Source organism: Bemisia tabaci, chromosome 2 (assembly GCF_918797505.1).
Source record: "Bemisia tabaci chromosome 2, PGI_BMITA_v3".
Classification (NCBI taxonomy): Eukaryota; Metazoa; Arthropoda; class Insecta; order Hemiptera; family Aleyrodidae; genus Bemisia; species Bemisia tabaci.
In genome coordinates, this window is record NC_092794.1 from 59902693 (window position 1) to 59921884 (window position 19192).

At 35.9% G+C, this 19192-nt stretch overlaps 2 protein-coding genes across 2 annotated transcripts; one reads left to right on the forward strand and one right to left on the reverse strand.

Annotated features, from left to right (window-relative positions):
• Window positions 1-78: 78 nt before the first annotated feature.
• On the reverse strand, window positions 79-6952 carry elm (calcineurin like EF-hand protein 1 elm). Its single transcript, XM_019059600.2, has 4 exons — window positions 6450-6952; window positions 4675-4938; window positions 3452-3545; window positions 79-1990 (listed from the first exon to the last, which is right to left on the reverse strand). Exons 1-4 carry the CDS (start codon window positions 6514-6516, stop codon window positions 1846-1848), a joined length of 570 nt encoding a protein of 189 aa, XP_018915145.1. The 5' UTR covers window positions 6517-6952; the 3' UTR covers window positions 79-1845.
• A 1287-nt stretch (window positions 6953-8239) lies between these two features.
• LOC109042713 (glycerol-3-phosphate phosphatase) lies at window positions 8240-17325 on the forward strand. The gene is made up of 7 exons (XM_019059610.2): window positions 8240-8719; window positions 9834-9964; window positions 10726-10886; window positions 12236-12376; window positions 13004-13214; window positions 13426-13567; window positions 14927-17325. The coding sequence occupies exons 2-7, from the start codon at window positions 9883-9885 to the stop codon at window positions 15105-15107; spliced, it is 918 nt and encodes a 305-aa protein (XP_018915155.1). The 5' UTR covers window positions 8240-8719; window positions 9834-9882; the 3' UTR covers window positions 15108-17325.
• Window positions 17326-19192: the final 1867 nt, after the last annotated feature.

Sequence of the window (19192 nt, forward strand, 5' to 3'; positions counted from 1 at the left end):
TCGGAACACTTCTTTTAAATGTATCTTAAAAAATCAGGCAAATGTTAGAAGGAAAGAGAACATGAAATTATGAAATCATTGTTTAAAACCATAGTAGAGTGTATATTTCCGGAAAGTTACATGCATTTACAGCATAATGCGGAAGAAGAAGAGAAAAAAGAAACAAAAGTACTCAATGATTAAACAAGGTAACATTTCCCCCTCTTTAATTCGTCTTAACTTGGTGGAAAGCACTACAGGCAAAAAATTAGCTATAGGGAGCAAGAATAGACAGCAAGTCTTAGCAAATTGCTCCACACTTGATACCAGTGGCAAAACTTGAAAAATCCTATGCTTCAATAGAAATTTTACAAAATTGCCAATTTCACCCTTTTTCTCTTCTTTACTCTTTTTTTTGAAAAATTCACGATTTGGCAATTTGTACCTTTATAGAGAAAGCATTACCATCACGTCTGTTTACTCTCTCATTGAGGCTTTGAAACCAAAAAATATGGTGTTGACATTGGATGGGAAGGAGGCTGTATTGAACCTTTTTCAGTTGCCACCTACACCCAACCTTGCCTATTGATTAAACTATGGTTGTAGTTTCTTAACTAGGATGCCAAAATTTGATTAAATAAAAGTAAAAAAACGTAGAGTTAAGTGATGAGGCAAAATTCGAGGATACTAGAGGCAAATTAAAGTACATTCTCGATTATTCTAGCATAAATGCTCTTCCTAAGTCTGCCATTTTTGGGTCTTGGGAGTTCCAAGAACACCTGAGCCCGAGGAACCAATCAAAAGTGTCTCTTTCATGAAGAAACTCTCTGTATACAGAGATCCTAGTTTGCACCTTTTAAAAATCAAAATTCAATTCTGAGAGAAATGAAACTGGCCAGAGGAGTTACTACTGCTCAGTCCGTAATCCCAACTTAGCATGAGGCCAAAAAGATCCGCACAAGATTTTCATTATATAATTAACTTTTACATGAATACTTATGAGAACTCGCTGCCTCTTGGAATTATGATTTTACTTCACCCAAACCCTGCAGTTAGGGCTGCCAAGAAACGAACTCTGTCGATAAGCAAAAAAAAAACATTTGTCACTTGTGCTCCTTTGACTAAAATACTTCTGGTTGTAACCTGTCAATCCTTACAAGATCACAGAACTATAGACGACAGGCAAAAAAACTAAAGTTGCAAAGTACATCTTAAAATTAACAAACATGGAGCAAATAAAAAATAAATGCTGAAAAATCATGGCTTGATCAATAAACTGGATGAATTGTCACATCCAGAAAAAAATTACGTAAAGCAAAAGATATTGTGAAAGGGTTTGAACCGGCTACTACAAGAACTAAATAACAATTCAAAGTAACACATGAGAAAAAACCAAAACAAACTAATATACAAACAAACAACTAAATAGTAAAAAAGTAGCCATAATGAACATCAATGACCTAAAACATTGATATTATTAGTAGCGGTCTTCATAGAGGAGAGATGGGAGAGAACAACATCATAGAGAGATTCATGTTTATCACTTCCGTGCAAAAAAAAATTTCCTCCCATCTTTCTTGCGGAAAATCTTTCTACAAGAGGAGAAATCTTGTTGAGCATATTATTTTCCAATCAATAAGAGCCCTATTTTCACAAGCGAGAGAAAAGTAAAAAGAAGAATAGTAATGAATCCCTCGTCAATCTTTGCAATACATGAAAAAAGACTGCTCTTCGAAACAAAGCATAAATTTACAGATTCGACTGTTATCTTTACCTAGATTTTCTCAATTTTGTGAAAATGGCGCTTACATTGATATGAAATAACTTGATCAATTCAAAGGAAATAACCAGATGCTTGAGTTGACATTAATTTAAGAATCTGATGGACATCTTCTGTTCAACGTCAGTTCTCTCTAAAGCTTTACAGAACTCGTCAAAGGATATCATTTGATCACCGTTTAGATCTGCCTCCAGGATTGTGCGCTCTGCAATCGAACTCAGCTGGTCTTCACTGAGGAAAAAAAAGAATTAGAATAAACAAGTGTAATTAGGATCAAATAATTTGGTATGAATAATTCCGGTAATAAACTTAGTTGGAAGATACCAGTGAATCAAAGAAGAAATGGGATCATGGCTGTTCATTAGGGGCAATAGGAGGTGCTTTTGGTCTCATTAAAATCTTTTGGTACTTTTAAGAGAAGTGAGGCAAAATGTATAAATTGTGAGTCTACTCCCACATCTCTGTTTGCAACATCACCTTTTCCTTTTTCGGAGGATGATTGGTCATCATTATTCCATAAAATTATGTGCCTCTTGTACTTGTTCTAATATAGGAGGCTATGCCCCCTGACCACTTCGTGGTCCAACTTAAACAAAGTATTTTGCGCTTCCGGCATTATGCATTGCTCTTTACTCTCATGATTTTACATTATAGATTATGATTTTCTAGAGCTACGCAAGGCTGCTTTTTTTGGCTTGAGTCAAGTTCGAGTATTTGTACCATTTTTTCAAGTCAAGTTTGAGCTTTCTTGAGCTTTTAAAATGACTCTCGCATGAAGAGTCGAGTACTTGCATGAGCTTTACGTCACCTTTGAGTCGAGTTTGCAGAATTCAGCTCAACTTAATTCAAAATTTGAGTACTCACACGGCCCTTCTATTTTCTAAAAATTTTTCCAGCCATGTTCCGTTTCAAAAAATGTGGAGCAGAAATTTTAAATTACTGCAATTAAGATACAACTATTTAAAATTTCACTGTTGCGGCATGAAAAAAGAGTTTCCAGATTTGTGAGATTGTTCATTTCTTGTCACTTCAGGTTAATATCACTACTCGTAATTAAATTGTCTTATCATAATTTGCAAACAAAGTTCACTTAAATTGACTTTTCTTCTCAACACCAAGAAAGTCTAGAACAAGGAAACTCAATGCATTACTATTTTTTTCTTTTAAAAAACTACAATAGGTAAGTAAGAACTATTTTGAAATGAGGAGTAAAATCTGCGTGTTCTTTTTTTTTAACTGTATTTGTGGTGTTCATCTATATGCAACAGTTGAGGATGGATAATTTTAGGGATTCAGTAGAGAATGTTGGGTGGAAGAATAAACCTTTTGATTTAACAGAATCTTACAACTAATCTTTTGCCTATCATCTTTCTGAAAACTTGAATAAAATGTTGAACTGATTCGACACTCAAGAAATGTAGCAATAAGCAGTTAAGACTCATCTTGCAGTTATTCATGTTCAAAGCTGAAACTTGATCTGAATTTGTGAGCTTCTTTCAAACAACTTCAATATGTTCCGAGTAAATTTGAGAATGATTGAAGGATAACCTCTCTTTATGCTTTGTCGAACAAGTGGAGTGCTGAAAATAGTTTGGTGAAATGAAGCTGAACTACGTAGTGTAGTCAAAGTTCTCTCACACTGTTGAAGTATGGGGAGTGCCTTAAATCAAATTCAGCGATAAAACTACTCACCTGATGTTTGCTCCGACCATCATGTGCAAAATTGCCAGGAGTTCATCGCGAGATATTTTATCATCATTGTCCAGGTCATACAAATTGAAAGCAACTGAAACAAAAGGATTTTCAGAATGAAATAAAAATGGTCGAATGAAGAAAAAAGATGACTGATCTCATTTATACAATTTGAATGGCGGAAAATTCCAAAGATGATGAAAATTGAAAAAAGAAAAAGAAAAAAAAATTTGAAATTTATACAAGTTTTGTGCAAAGCTGGTCACTTCTTTACTGTAAATAAGAGCGATTTGATAAATGTCACTCATTGATGTTCCTCATAGCCAATGGCAAACTGTCCTGCAATCTAAAGAGAATATCTACTATGCTAAGCAAGAACCACATGTAAGTTTTAAATAGTGATTTTTCTCCGTTGGCATAGCTCAGGCATTAAAGTTTATACGCACAGTTGCTTAAAAAAATTGGCATTTAGCTATGAATCAAACAACACCACTCAGCAATCGGAGGCTACATAAAGCCAAAATTAAGTGCGGTCGTCACCTATCCTGAGTATTATTTCAGCAGGTCTGGTTTTACCAATAGGATGGGATACTTACGAAGATCACTGCTTGCATAGGTGTTGGCCAGGGGTGCAGAAGCTCCCACCCCCTTGACATTCCATAATTTTCTCATCAGCTTTCCACAAAATTTTCAACCAATTTCGAGAGTACTGATGACCTAAGTCTTTTTAATTCTTTTGACTATTGGCCCTTAAAAATGTTCCCTCCTTCCAAATTTTTTAAGGCCTTTCCACATTTCCTTATGCCTGTTATGATACCTATCTAGAATTTTCTGCACCCTTGATCTTGTCTTTTCAAGTAATCCATTGGAATAATAGAAGTCCATGCTTCAAGAGAGCTTTGGAAGTGGAGACACTGGAAAGAAAAGCTGGACTCAAAGGGTATCTGGGAGAAAAAATAAAGGGAGATTTGGATAATTTTTGGGCGCTTCACAGGCTGTGGGGAGCCCTTTCTTCAGGGTTTTGGTCTGCGCATGTGAACTAGCAGCCTGAACTTCAACAACAATCATTATCACCATCATCATCTCATCATCAATTCATTGAAGGAATTTTCAAACATCGCAATGAAGATCTGAGGATTGGTAGTTTCACCATCAATATGGAGCTCTGTGAGGTAAGGACAATAGTCGGGCTGAAAAGTTTATATACATTTGAAAGGACTCACATTTTAATTTTTCCTCTCTGGAGTTGAGTTTATTTTCTTTGCCCTTCTTGATCGGGCGGAATCGAGCTAGAACTTGCATGAACTGAGGGAAATTCACACTGTCACTACCACTTTCTTCGAAAAATGCATGAACGATTCTGTCCCCCAAAGGATTGATGGCTAGTTCTGGAATTCGCAGGAAATCTTCTCTACTTAGAGTGCCGCAGTCACCTCGATCTAGACTTGTGAATCTACTGTACAGCCTCTCAATCTGATTAGGTGTGACTGAAAGGAAAAATATGAGAGATAACATCAATACATAATTAAATCTATTCAGGAGCATTCAAAAATTAAGTCCCATCAAAATGTCAAGGAATTTGAGAGATCATACTTTATTTAACACTAAAACCTTCAGAAACATGCTCGGCAATTTTTCCACCTTACCAGTGACAAGAGTGGGTAGAAGAAGCAGACAGGCTTTTATTAAATTAAAAAGCCTGTTGGCAGTGAAACTGCTGGAATAAATATCTTGTTTGCCGTGTTTTGAGACACTACAAATTAATTTTATCTGCCTATGGCGAGCAAATCAACGCTTTTGCTTGACATTTTCTAAGATAATTCTTAATACAGAGAAGAAAAATCAGGGAAGTTTCCAAGTACTAATTTTGATTTTTGAGTTGAAAAATGAAGTATGACAGGAAGTCTGCGATGTCGCAAACCGAGTTATGTGATTGCCGACTTACACCGTCGATTAGCTTTTCTGTGACTTTTGAAAAGGGAGTAAGTAAATTTACTAGGTATGAACTTAACATAAATCCGTTTTAATGAGTCCTCTTTAAATACTTCTCACATTTTAAAATGTGACAGAGGATTGGCTTTCTTCCGTCTAACATGGGGAGTGAATAGAAAAATCGAGATGGCAGATCTTTAGTGACAATCAAAAAATGCAAGAACTTACTTGGTGTGTATTCTGGCATGAAAAATGTCGATTAATGCTAGAAAAGTATACGCACTTTAAAAGTGCAACAAAAGATTCAGTTAAGCACTGACAGTAAATACAAGATTCAAGATGGTAGATCTTCTGCCGCACTCTATACAAGGCACACTCTACTACAGGTATGGACAAATGGAATTTTAGAAAGTCGTCAAAACGCAAATATTTGACAGCGTCCAATGGTACGACTGCGACGCCATATTGAAAACTATTTACTTTCAGTTCTGAGAGTGAGTCTCGTCAATTTCATGTTCTCAGTTAAGTTTTTTGTAATTTTGAGTTTTATCAATTTTTTAAATTCATCTAATAGCTCATTGAAGCTACCAGATCTGCCAAAACCTCATTTTGAACTGCGCGGCAAAGACGGTACAACTTGCAACGTCACTTGATGGCCAATATTCTCAGCGCTGCCACTTCGGCACCCCGTTTGTCCATACCTGTAGTAGAGTGTACCCTGCACTCTAGAGGTGGGTAAAGTTATTTGGAGTAGACTCTAGGAAACATAGAGAAGTCTCTCATGTGGCAAAGTTGTACCCTCATTCTTCCTCGACTCTCTGGAAGAGCTTTCCCCAAATCCAACGAGAGGAGAACTGACAGCATCATTGTTTCCTAGCTTTCCACTTTGAGTACATGTGCAAGCATTGAAGCAGTAATTCAATTTTTTCAAATTGGCTTTTCTACAGTGAAGCACTAGTGCCCGATCATGCATGTACCATTTTCCGTCAGGCTCATTTCACAGAGGAAATACAGAAAGCTGTAGCAAACATATATCGTACAATAGATCATTCTGTACAAAACTTACAGCCAGTAGCTTCTTGAATCTGGGCTATTTCTTCCTCTTGGAGCAGCAGCGATGATCTGTTACCCATTTTTTGGTAGAGACGATGGATTATTCAAAACACTGAAAAATCCTTTACACTTGCTCAAACTGCCCTCTGGGAAAAGGGTTCTAACTTAAATATTTGGGAAGTAGCCCACCTCAATAAATCTTATATTAACAACGGCGGACACAAAATAATGTTAGCTAATCGCATTTTCGAAGCTAAACACAAAAGTTGTAATACAATAATGAGGAAAGACTCAAGGATATCAGTGAGTTACACTTAAGTTCAATCGATCTTCCAGAACCACGAAACAACTGAAACAAGTTGATTTGAAGAGCGCACAGGCTAAATAAAAAAAATTAATGAATGGATGTATGATGTAAAGGAATTCTTATGGAAGAAAATAAGAGGAACAAATACTTGTTTTTGCCAGAAAACTGAAAAATGGGATGATTGATAAGCTTTGATAACCTTGAACTGATATAAACAGACGACAAGTTAGAAAAGGCGTAATTTAATTGGCGCGGCAACAGCGGTGACAGCATTCAGCCAATCAGCTGGTTTCAGGAGTTTCAGGACCAAAGACATAAAGACGGAGCGCTCGTATCCAGAGTTGCTAAAAGAAATTTCATCGAATGAAATTTCATGAAATTTCACAAGAAATTTCATGAAATTTCTTTTTTCCCAATGAAATTTCTTTCGACCGACAAAATGTCAAAAATGCTTATTTTTTCTAACAGAATTTGTTTTTATTTTTAAAGAGAATAATATTCGTCAATTAGACCAGTTGGAGCGCGGTCTTCTCTCAGCTTTTCTCTTCTGGTCTTCTCTTACTCTTTCTCTTCTGGCAGTTCTGGCTCATCAAGGGGAGGGGGGCCGGGGACCCTAACTTCAAATTTCAAACTGTTAATTTCTGAAAAAAATCAGAGACAAATGAAAAAATCATTTAAATTGTTTCAAAGATAGTTCAAGATCCCTCCCTCCCTTTTGTACAAAAAAAGAAGGATATACTATTAGGGGGTACTTAGTACTCGGATTCTTTATAGTCAAGAAATTTGTTTTGCTCCAAATATGAAAGCTAACGTCTTACTTCATCCGTAAAATTTATTTTGGTGTTCAACCGGTACGGCTGTGCGCTGTGTGTTCAACCAAAATTTAAGAAAAAAAATTCAAAATTATGTTTTTGCTGTTTTACTCAACTTTCTGGGCATTTCTAAAGTTCCCTTTCACAGTTTACCACGTGCATACAAATGAACTTAAGGAGATTCATAAGTTTCAAGGGTTTAATCCTGAATTCTGCGTGTTAAATGAAATTTCACGAAATTTCAAGAAATTTCATGAAATTTCATTATGAAATTTCTTTTTATAATCTTTCATGAAATTTCTTAACTCTGCTCGTATCTAAAAGCACGGGGAAAAAGTGAAGCTAGGTTCGGCGCTGCGCGCTTGTGTGAGTGTGTAAATGAGCGCGGGAATCCATGGCGGCAAACGGAAATTTGATTTGAACTTGTCCTCTTGATTTTTCCTTATTTCTTCTTCGAAACGTGTTTTAAATGCTTAAAACGATTATATTAAGAAAGTTCGGTCTGCGTCCTAATATATTACACCTACTTTTGCTCGGTAACAGGCAGTAATCTCAGATAAAGTTAGTTTTTCTTCTGCTTATGGTGGTTCTGCAGGTTCAAACAGGCCGTTACAGTTCTAGATCTACGTTACTCCCAAATGAAATCAGTCGGTCGACGACGGACCGAAACTAACCTAAAGTTAATAAAATATGAGTGTGTACCTGAATTTGGGCAAAAATCAACCTAAAATACTTTGTTTCCGCAATTTTATTTATTAGTTCCCGCCCTACATTTGAATTCAAACTTGTCCCGATTTCGCCGCCAATCCTCTAGCCAATAGTAGAGGTGATTGAAAAGAAGCTCTAGAAGCTTCATTTTTTGCTTTTAGTGCTCCGTCTTTATGTCTTTGTTCAGGACCTGCGGCTTGCGAACTTTTTAAGGTTATCTTCATATCTTATCTTCAGGAAAGAGTGAGGTAAACATGCCAGTGCATATAGTTAATTACACTTACATATATCTCATGCGATTTAGTCTACGCTAATTTTTCTGATTCTCTTAATATCAAAATCTACTTATTGCTGCCGCTGCAATAACTCAGTACTCAGCCACTGTGCCACTCTGCTGTTTGCCACTTCGCAATTCTGCTTTCAGGATCATTGATCTATAGTACGCAGTCCATTCCGGTAAGAACCACTAGTCTTTAACATTAGTCTCTTTTTTGATATCCTCCTGGTCCTGAAAAGCATATGAAAAGAATGTGTTCAATGAATTAACCAATATGCACGGAGCCAAGACCCAATGGAATTAATCTACATGACCGTTCCTGATTTTCATGACTTAAGTCCAAGAATAGTAATACTGCTATATTATTGCTTTTCGCTTTCGATCAGGCTTTCAGTACGAGTCAAGGTTTGCGTCAGCATTGCAAAGAGAGCCGCATCGCTGCATGAGACAGGCATCCGGCGCAGACAATGAAGCCGCATCAGAAAATGCGCCAAGGGATCGAATACCATGACAAATTGACTTAGCTAGTGATGCTGATCTCCGGCATCGCTCAATGATGTGTCTTACATTATGATACCAGCATCTCAGCTCTTCCGGCGAGGGGCATCATTCAATGAGGCTGGTATGCCAGTACCCTGGGCTGAGTGGTTGTATTGATTTGGCTGTATTTTTAACTCAGGTCCACTGTCCATCGCTGTGGGAAAAGATGATGACGACGAATCATTTGGAGGTGCCGAGTGGAAGCATATACCAAAAGATGTACTGCGAATTCAATGCTAAGCCCAAGGGTTGCAAACCTTGGCGCCCTTCTAGGAGAGCCCTCATACGTACTGAGCTCAGTCGCGGGCTGATGCTCAGTCTGATGTTGTATGGCATAACCTCATGAGGCACCTCAAATCCCTGCTTCTGACTCCCTAAATTTTCATCAGTTATGATAGTCGTGTCAGAAGATCCACTGAGCCAATTTCTTTGGCTCAGGTACTTAATCATCTCTAAACAACCCTTTGGTTTTTAAATGTCCAAATTATGGCCCAGGTGTTTATGTAGATAAGTGTCCTCCTATAGCACACAGCGCCCACTGGAAGTTGGGCCATTTGGTAGCTAATATCTATATTTTTATTTGTCTGTATTCCTCATTGGTGAACCGGAAAATAATGTCAAAAGTCTGGCTGAAAAGCTGCCAGTTTCTGCTTGAAATCTTGCCTTTGTTCGCAATGCCTCTTTCTCACGAGTAGATTCCATGTAGTATTTTTCAACTGTAATTTTTCAAATTGTTCTTCTAATCTGTTCTAGGAAAAACTCATACGTCCTCCCAGAGTCTTGCTCCAGATAAAGTCTCACAATGAAAGATCTCCTAGGAATGTCCCGTGAAGAATTCAATAATTTTATGAATTCCTTCGACACTGTGGTGACTGACTGTGATGGTAATATGCTTCAAACTAGCTATCAACTGCTCTATGTATACAAAGGTCCTTTATGTGAATAATTATTGTATGGATGCTGAAGCTGCAGAAACGCATATCTTGGCTAAATTTTAACAGCTTAAGCACTTAAAGTTTTGAATAATGCTGTACTTAGACACCCAGAAATGTTGAACCTGAGTTTCTTTTTCAATTAACAAATCAATAATATTATATTCATCATCGTAAATATCCATATCAGAAAGTGGTAAGGTATCTCCCACAAATGATAAATACTCATATCATTCATTTAATCAATATAACTACTAAAATACAGACCTATCCTAACACACTCACGCATGGTTGCAAGGTTATGTATGCAACTAGTATTGTACAATTCGTTCGTTCGTTCGTTTCAGAATAGAGTTAGAAATGGACATCATGCGCTGTTACTAACGCCAGTCATTGTGACTGATTTAGGGGATCAGCAAAAAAAACATACACAAGGACCAGCTTGCAGGGAACGTCTTATTTGCAGTGTTTGAAAATGTCCACTTCCATTTTATTTCTTTAAAAATAATTATTAGACTTTTTATGAAACATTTTCAGAGAATATTCTCGAAAAATCATACATAATTATGGTCAATAACGACGATTAGTCATCCTTCAACAGGTAATATGCCACCGAAAGTTTGCAATATTGCGAACCAAGTTACGTACTTTTTTTGTAAATCCGATTGATTTGTAATTTTTATGTTTAATACTTGATGCTTATTACTTCTCAGGTGTGCTGTGGATGGGAATGGATGAAATTCCAGGTGCAGTCAAAGTCATGACCAAGTTTAAGGAAATGGGGAAGAAAATTTTTTATGTCACAAACAACAGTACCAAAACTCGGGTCGGATTCCTGGACAAGTTCAAAAAATTAGGTTTTAATACAAATGCAGTAAGTGTCAATAATATGGTTTCTGCAGTATGTTAATACTTTATAACCAAGGCTGAGGCACTATGCAAATAATCTGAGTTTTGATTAAATGAATGCAAAATGGAAAAGAATCTATAATGGACGAATGGGAGACTCCCAGGCTTATACAGCCTTGCTTACGCCACTGGTGATGAGGCAACCAAACTATTCCTGATTTGCAGGCTATAATCTATGTAACTATCAGCTGCAAGTCTAGTCATTAAAAATAAAGAGTAATGAAGGGTGATGGTTGGAAGATAACTGACAAATTTGAAGTTTTGAAAGACAAATGAAGAAATTCAACCATCACTAATGTCCAAATAAAATATACAGGAAAAATTTAGAAATGGGAATGAAAAGTGGTGAAAGCCCTGACAGTAAGTCAACACTTTCATATTTGTTCTGCCTTTCATGAAAATCAACATCTCCAAAAATTGGGGTTTTCCTAAAATCCTTGTGATAATATCAGAAGCCCCATTAGATTTGATATAAGGTCTACTTCTGTTCAGTATCTTTATTTCCTCATTACCCATTTTTCTCGGTTTGGGGGCTCTCAAACTAAGGCATATATTTGCCGCCAACACCTTAGCAGTGCTGTAACAAATGGGGCAGGAAATGAAGAATTTTGCAGGGCTGCAGTATAGTTAATCTTCTTCGTTAAATTTCCTAATAAAATCAAAAAGTTCATCAATAAGTTCATGAAATCATCTTTAAGGGAAAAAAAGCTAATGAAAATCCGACCAATCATAAGCCGATAGTGAAGTTGGTGTAGCAAGGCGAAGCATACTTGAATCAAACACAAGCGCTGTTTCCCCCGCCCGGCCATTTCATCAGACAATGGGATAGAAGTAAAACTAATCACAAACAGTGAACTCTAAGCAAATCGTGAACACTTAGTGGTTGAGCTTTTCAAAAAACTCTCAGTCCTCCGTTCCATCTCCAGCTTTTATCACAACTTCAACAACTGAGATTCCACAACGGCACAGAGCTTTGAAAAAAGTTGATGATGGAGCGGAGGCTTTGAAACAGTTGTCAGGCAATGAAATGTAGAACTTGGAGTTTTTCAAAAGTTTGACGGCTGGGTGTACCCACTATGTCATCAGAGTCTGACGAGAATATCGTCACAAACAGGTCCCATTTCTAGCATTTTCAAAACAGGGTAGTACCACTTAGGGTAAAAAAAATAATCTGATAAAATTTTCTAAAGCCTGGCTTATTTCGTACTTTCATAAAATGATATAGGAAAAATGATTGCCACTAACTCACACTACTATACATTTTGAAGAGGAATTTGCCATCAGGTCTCTCTTATTTGCTCTCTCCATTTTCAGAGTGAAGTAATTTGTACATCATATCTTGCCGCTCAGTACATCAGTGATCATGCAGATACAAATAAGAAAGTCTATGTCATTGGATCAGAAGGGCTTGCAGCAGAACTTCAGACTGCTGGTTTAAAGTGCTTTGGAATTGGAGTAAGTTGAACTTCAGTCAGAGCATGTACTTTAGGTCATAAAATTGGAGCCCCATTTTAGAATGTTTCTTTATTGAATCAGACGTGCATAACAATATGCACATGTACAGTGCACACAGTAGACTGACTTAGTAACTATGTCATTCTTGCAATTTTCAACAAATCAATTTGTGACGTTTGCGATGTATTGCATGATTGATTTGCAATGGTTCACACCGAAACATTAGAGCATAACCTCTCATACAAATTCTGCTTGAGTTCACTGTGTTAATTTACCTGTAGTTCAATTTTTTTATTAACAGGTCCTAAATCAATGAATGATTTATGAAACATGAGGAATTTGAATCGCAAGAAATCAATAGACGCAGTATACCACCATAGCGCGAATTCAACAAGGTTTTACGTCTATTTACACTGAAACCATCAAAATTGCAATATAAATAAAGCTGTAATCCAGCCAATAAATCAACATTCTGCTCTACCCTTTTTTTCATGTTTTGCTTTTCCTTATGTGTGCACAGATTTCCTTGCAGAAGTAAGAGCTTGTGTGCTTGAGAATTTTCTTCTCCCCTGATCATAAAATTTCTACATTTATCAACTCGCTAACTTTCACTTTGTAATTTTCCAGCCAGATCCTTTAGGTATGGATATTGGGGAATTCACCTCAAAATTCTCCATAGAGCAAGATGTTGGAGCTGTTGTTGTTGGTTTTGATGAACATTTTAGCTATCCAAAAATGATGAAGGCCGCCTCTTACTTGTACAACAAATCCACCGTTTTTGTCGGGACAAACACAGATGAGCAATTTCCATTGAAAAAGGCAGGCGTCGTCATGCCAGGTATTCACTACATATAACGCATCAAATATTTGGAAATCTTGTTTTTCCACAGTCTTATCTCAGTTGCATTGATCTCTACCCAGATTTTATTTTCATGTAATTGTCAGCTGAATCAAGTTTTTTTTTTCAAGGCTTCAGGTTTTAAGAAGATCAGAAAGTTGTCAGTCTGTCTGAGATTTATTTCAAATTTTTGATTATTTGTTGACTTTAGGAACTGGAGCTTTAGTACGTGCTGTGGAAACCTGCGCAAACCGCAAAGCATTTGTTGTCGGAAAACCGGAAGCATATCTACGAGAGGTCTTGATGAAAGAAGAAAATATCACACCAAGTCGCACCCTCATGATTGGAGATAGGTATGATATTGCAGCTTGTATTCAAATGAAAATTTGGCTAGTTTTAGTACTGCTAGCCTCAATGCTTTTACATAATTGCTCCAGTGGCATTTCTGCCAGTGCTATGTATACACTTATGTTCTCAGTTAAAAGTGAAGAAACTCATTTGAATTGGGATTTAAAACTACATGTGGTGTGTATTGAAAGTGAAACTACCAAACAAGGTGTCCCGATTTTTGTCGTTCTTCAGTAAGCTGCATAAATGAGATTTAGGAGCTGTCTACCATCTGCTATCAAAATATTTTGGTAAAAAAACATCAGCATATAACCCAATCTTATCTTGACGCTGATTTGGACGTATTTATACTAAATGGAACTATGTGCAAGTAGAAAGATGGGGTGTGCTCGTTAGTTGAAGGCCATAAGAATGAATGGGGCTTCAAAAACGCCATTTTTCATTAAAATCCGCAGGAAATGGCTTTGAGCCTTTATTCCAATTCCTGTTTCTTGCTGTAAAGTAATGGCTTTTGATTAGCATAAAAGTTTCTCAGTTGTTCTTTCACAATCCTAAAGTTTTGATTTTAAAAAATGCTTACAGAGTGTAGAAGAGCAGTTTAATATTGCGATCTTCAAAAATTATTAATTTTGTACCATCAAAGATATGGAATTCAGATGGTTTTTTTGCCCTCCTGAAAAATTGGGCTTTTTGAAATATATGGTTTGGTAGTCTCACGATCAGTAAATTCTGCCCTGTAATACTTTACAGCTGTGGATCCTCTTTTATTCCAAGCTTTTCATTTTCATTTTATTTAAATATTCACTCATTTAATGTTTTCATTATGGATCTTGAACACAAATACTAACCTGACAACATCTGTATCAAAACTAGACAGAAAAGTAAACTTTAAGAACCACCTAAGGTAAAAGGTAAATTTCAGTTTAGTAATATTTGGACTACATTTTGCAATTCGGAACTATAAATTCTAGCCCGGTTTAAAAACAACGTATGTGTCATTAGTTTCCCTATGCACATAAGTGTTTTTTCAGAGGAGCCAGAATTTATAGTTCCAAATTGCAAAATGTAGTCCATTTAACAAAGCAATATACATCAGCAAAAGAAACTTGACAAAATTAGTAACTAAAAATGTCGTACAAAGAAAAACTGAGGTGTAGAGTCTGAAGTGGAGACCAATAAATAAAATAGCCTTTCTTTACTTATCGATGGTGTTGTAATACTCAACATGGTAGTCAAAGCATTTTTTGCAAGATCAATCAAAGAGTATCAAATGAAAATATTTCTTAAGGCTTGGATGCTGAGATGAAAAAAAAAACTAAGTACACAGAATTTTCTCCTAAGTGCCTCTATTTATTTTTCTGCAGGTGTAATACTGATATTTTACTGGGAAAAAGATGTGGCTTCCAAACTTTGATGGTTCTTAGCGGAGTCACAAGTCTCGAGGAAGTGCATGAGTGGCAACAATCTAAGGATCCAGCGCTCACTCAACTAGTGCCTGATTTTTACTCGGAAACTCTGGGACTTCTTCACTCCAAAATCCAGTGAATATTTTATTGAGCATACATACATTCGAGTCACTTTACAGCGCGCCCGGGCGCTCTGCGACACCTAATCGCCATCCTTGCCTATCGATCCAGAGGTCATCTCGTGAATGGCATCTTGTGATTTCATCGTGAATGCCACCTATCCACGATTTTATTAAGCATACATAATCAAATCGGATCAAGTATGCTCAAAATCTTTGCTCTGATTTATCCCAGTTGATAGCATTTTTAGTAATCTCAATGGATTCCTTTTTTTATCTTATGAAACTAAACCTGTCAGTGAGCTGTGATTCCTTTTTTTATTATTATTATGTTTTTAGTTTTTGGTTGTTAATGCATTTAAAATGCTGGAGAAAGTCACATGTTTCTATATTATTTGTGTTAGAAGTGAAAAGGGACTTGATTGTTCATTGTTCAAGTATCAAGCACAGGAAGTGGCTGCAGTTGCAAAAAAGAAAGATGGTTTCAGTAACTCAGTGTTATGCTTAGTTCAATCCGGTAGAGTTAATATTAGGAGTGATTCAATCGTAGTCATAGAAGATTTGCATTTCATAGAGTTTAAATCCAAAAAGATGCTTTTGTGGGTATAATTTAAGAACTCCAGTTATCATCAAACATTCATATTTTTATACTGTTGCCCAGAAAATTCTCCTTTGTATCATCAAGAAAATTAACTTTCTCAAAACTTGGAGCATCCAGATTCATTTGGACGAAGCAAAAAAGAGAACTGTAACTGAACTGTTTGGAAAATGGGCTATGGAAAATGTTGTGTATCCAAAACGGCAATCATGCCTTTTCTGGTCTGAAACTTACATTTTGGGCAGTTGAGGGTTCACTGGTTATGCTAAAACCCTGTTGTCTTAATTTTAGGTGTAAAAAGTTTCAGCAAGACTTATTTGTAGACTTTGGAGCAATTTATGTTCCAAATACTCGAATGTTTTTCTTGTAAGCATGTTTTTGTATGTTTAAGAATGAACCATGATGTTAACATAGCTTCTCATTATCATATTCTGCTGGAACATACCTAAAAATGAAATGCAAGTATGCTCTTTAAGCCTAGGTCACCACAAAAAACAAGCACACAATTTTTACTCATCTGATCACCTTTCCTAATGTCTGAAATTTTAAGTTGATTGTGACTTCTTTTGCCCCTTCCGATGAAAAGTAGAATATGGATGGTGAAACTGCAAGAATGTGTATCTTGGTTGCGGTATTTCAAAATGTCCACCCCCATTTTATTTTATCAAAGGACAGCACTGTTGCTTGAAATTTTCGTAAATGATTTTTTACTCAGAGAGAGAAAAATTAGGGAAGTCTCTAGGAGATAACGTTGAGTTTTCTTCATTGTAAAAATAATGTGTGACAGCAAGTCTGCAACTTTGCAGACAGAAATACGCGATCCTACAGTTTCATTGTCAATATCCTCTTTGATTTGTGTTTTTTGTGCTATCTAAAATCTTAAAGTTACAGATATTTTTGTTCATGACTTTTTTACTTAGAAGAGGGATTTCAAAATGCTTTGAATAGCATGTTCTGGAAATTAGTTACATTATCCTTTGCTTTTTAAGTTTTGAAAAATACTTGTTTACTTGATGACTTCATTTTTTTAAGGTGGTAGGGTTTTTATCTATCACAAATAACAAGTTTTCTCATCTATTTTCTCAAAATGCTTACAAGTTTCAGGTTGTAATTGTTTGGACTCCAGTTGCTCTCTTTACTCCAAAATTTTCAGCTATCTTATCCTCATAAGACCGTCATAGGTTGTTAGCATTTATTTTGTGATGAAATCCTAAGCTGGTTGCTGAACTGATATATCGATGGCCAAAGTGCGAAACCACAAACCTCCATTGCGGTGCTTCAAAGTTTCTGCTCTAAGTTCTTGAGGCTTGAAAATACCTAATATTCCGCTAACATAGAAGAAACATCACGGAAGTTTTTAAGAAATTACGTTGACTAGTTTTCCAAAGAACAAAGTAAGTATGACAATGTCATATTTGGAGATACGTCGTTTCGTACTTCGACCATCGTGACGTCAAGTATTTAAGAGGACATCTTAATATTTTAAGATGAGTCAAGTTCAGGTATGTGTCACTATTGTGTTCCTAATTGCTCTAGGTGCCAAAATTGCCGTGTTTTTGTACACGGTTCTCTTCATTGTTCTCGGTATTTGTTTTTTGTCAATTTATTGTACCCAAGTTCCAATACAGAATCAAAATTTTTCTTGTTGTATTTATTATCCCTATCAAGTCAACCTTATTAAGTTTCAAAATTTGATTCTAATATTGGTGCTATATTTAATACTAAGGATCTCTTAGGGTTTTTTTTTAGTCAACAGTTTTTTAAACATGCCTGGCCTCATCGTATGTTTTGTTTCTGGTTCACTTGCAGACCAAAGGAAAATTGCTGACCCCTTGTAAACTCCTCACAAGAGGGATCCTCAATTTTTTTAATACAAATTGTCGAATTTCTGTGTTTCCTGAGACTCGCAAGTTTTGTACGAATAAAGTAGATGACTGAGAGACATGTCAATGATGAAACTGGAGGAGAGCATTTGTATCTTGGTTTGTGTCCTATGCTCGGTTTTCATGTAGATAAACTGTTTATGAAAGACAATTTAACAGCTGGTCGTGAAAGGATTGCTAAAGTGGGGGAAAAAACAGATTTGCTTAAGGAAGGCTGGTGAGTGCTTTTTTTTATTATTTTAATATTTTAATTTGCATCTACAGCTTAGATAAGTCAACTGTTAAAAAAGAAGTATCCCAATTAAGGATACACACTGATATCCAAGTTGAGAATTAATTTTATATTCAGCAACATTTCTTTGAAATAAATTTCAAAAAAAAGATTTTGCACAAATAGAAAAATTTAAATGAGCTATTTCAGTTTCCTAATGTAAAGTCTTGCCGCATTCGGCATGAAGTTGGGAATAGAAGTTTGAGCAAGGATTGGGTCACAATAGTTAACCTGAGGTATAAAAATATATTAAAACATAAATGTTTTCCCAAAACTGTCCATACACATCTAAGGTTTCTTTCATGTGCTTTGGTAGTGCTTTCTTACAGTCCATCACATAAATTCTCTCACGAGACTTTGTCACACACATATTAAATAGAAAAAATAAGTTTAGACTTAACAGAGGGCTGATCGAGTAACAGCTACATAAGTCATTAATTGACTAATCAATTAATGAATCAACAATGACCCGGGTAGATGCCGAAAGTTAGAACTTTGTCAATTTTTGAATTTTCTCCAATTTGTTAAATGCTGCTCAAATAAATACATGACACGTCACCGTATTTTACCGAGACTCAGCAGAGTCTTTGTAGGTTAAAGGTAACAAATTTTGGTACCTAGTGAGACTGATGAACATTAAGGTGATTGAAAGGAGGGATGCTTAAGTAAACACTGATTAATGATAACTTAAATCTAAATAATACATTGAGGTTAGTCTAAGCTAACACTTTTCTGAAAGATAATTTACAGATGATTTTCAAGTTATAAAAATTCTAAAAGCACGTTTGTGATTAAGTTTTTCACTATCGACATAATTTTAGCATGGACGCAAAATTGAACAAAAGGAATGAAGTAAAAAGCTGCAGCACAAAAAATAAGCACGGTAATTATAAATGCTAATAATTAGAATGATAAAATTCCTGACGCTCAAAGCCAAATCTTAAAATAAGTGAAATTTATTTACGTTCGAAATCACTTCTGACGATTTCCTTCATTTAAATCTTATGCATACATAAGTTTTAACTCAATAATTTACATACATTTAATTTTGTACCTTAAGTTACATCTTGCAATCTAAATGTATCATTTGAGTGTCTATCACTGTATGCACTTGTTTCCTAGAGTAAAAAAATAAATAAATATAAGAAAACCTGTTAGTTTTAGAAAAATTAGAGGAAACTTTCATTTTGATTTAAGTAGAGACAGTACCAAGCAGGCACTTAATGCACAATGAAGTCGCCCAAGTAGTGACAGTGTTCCTCAATTTAAAGAACTTGCAATTTTTCAACCCTATTTTTCAGTTGCTTTGATACTTAAAATTTTCATCTGAACCTGAAATCACTTACACTCAAC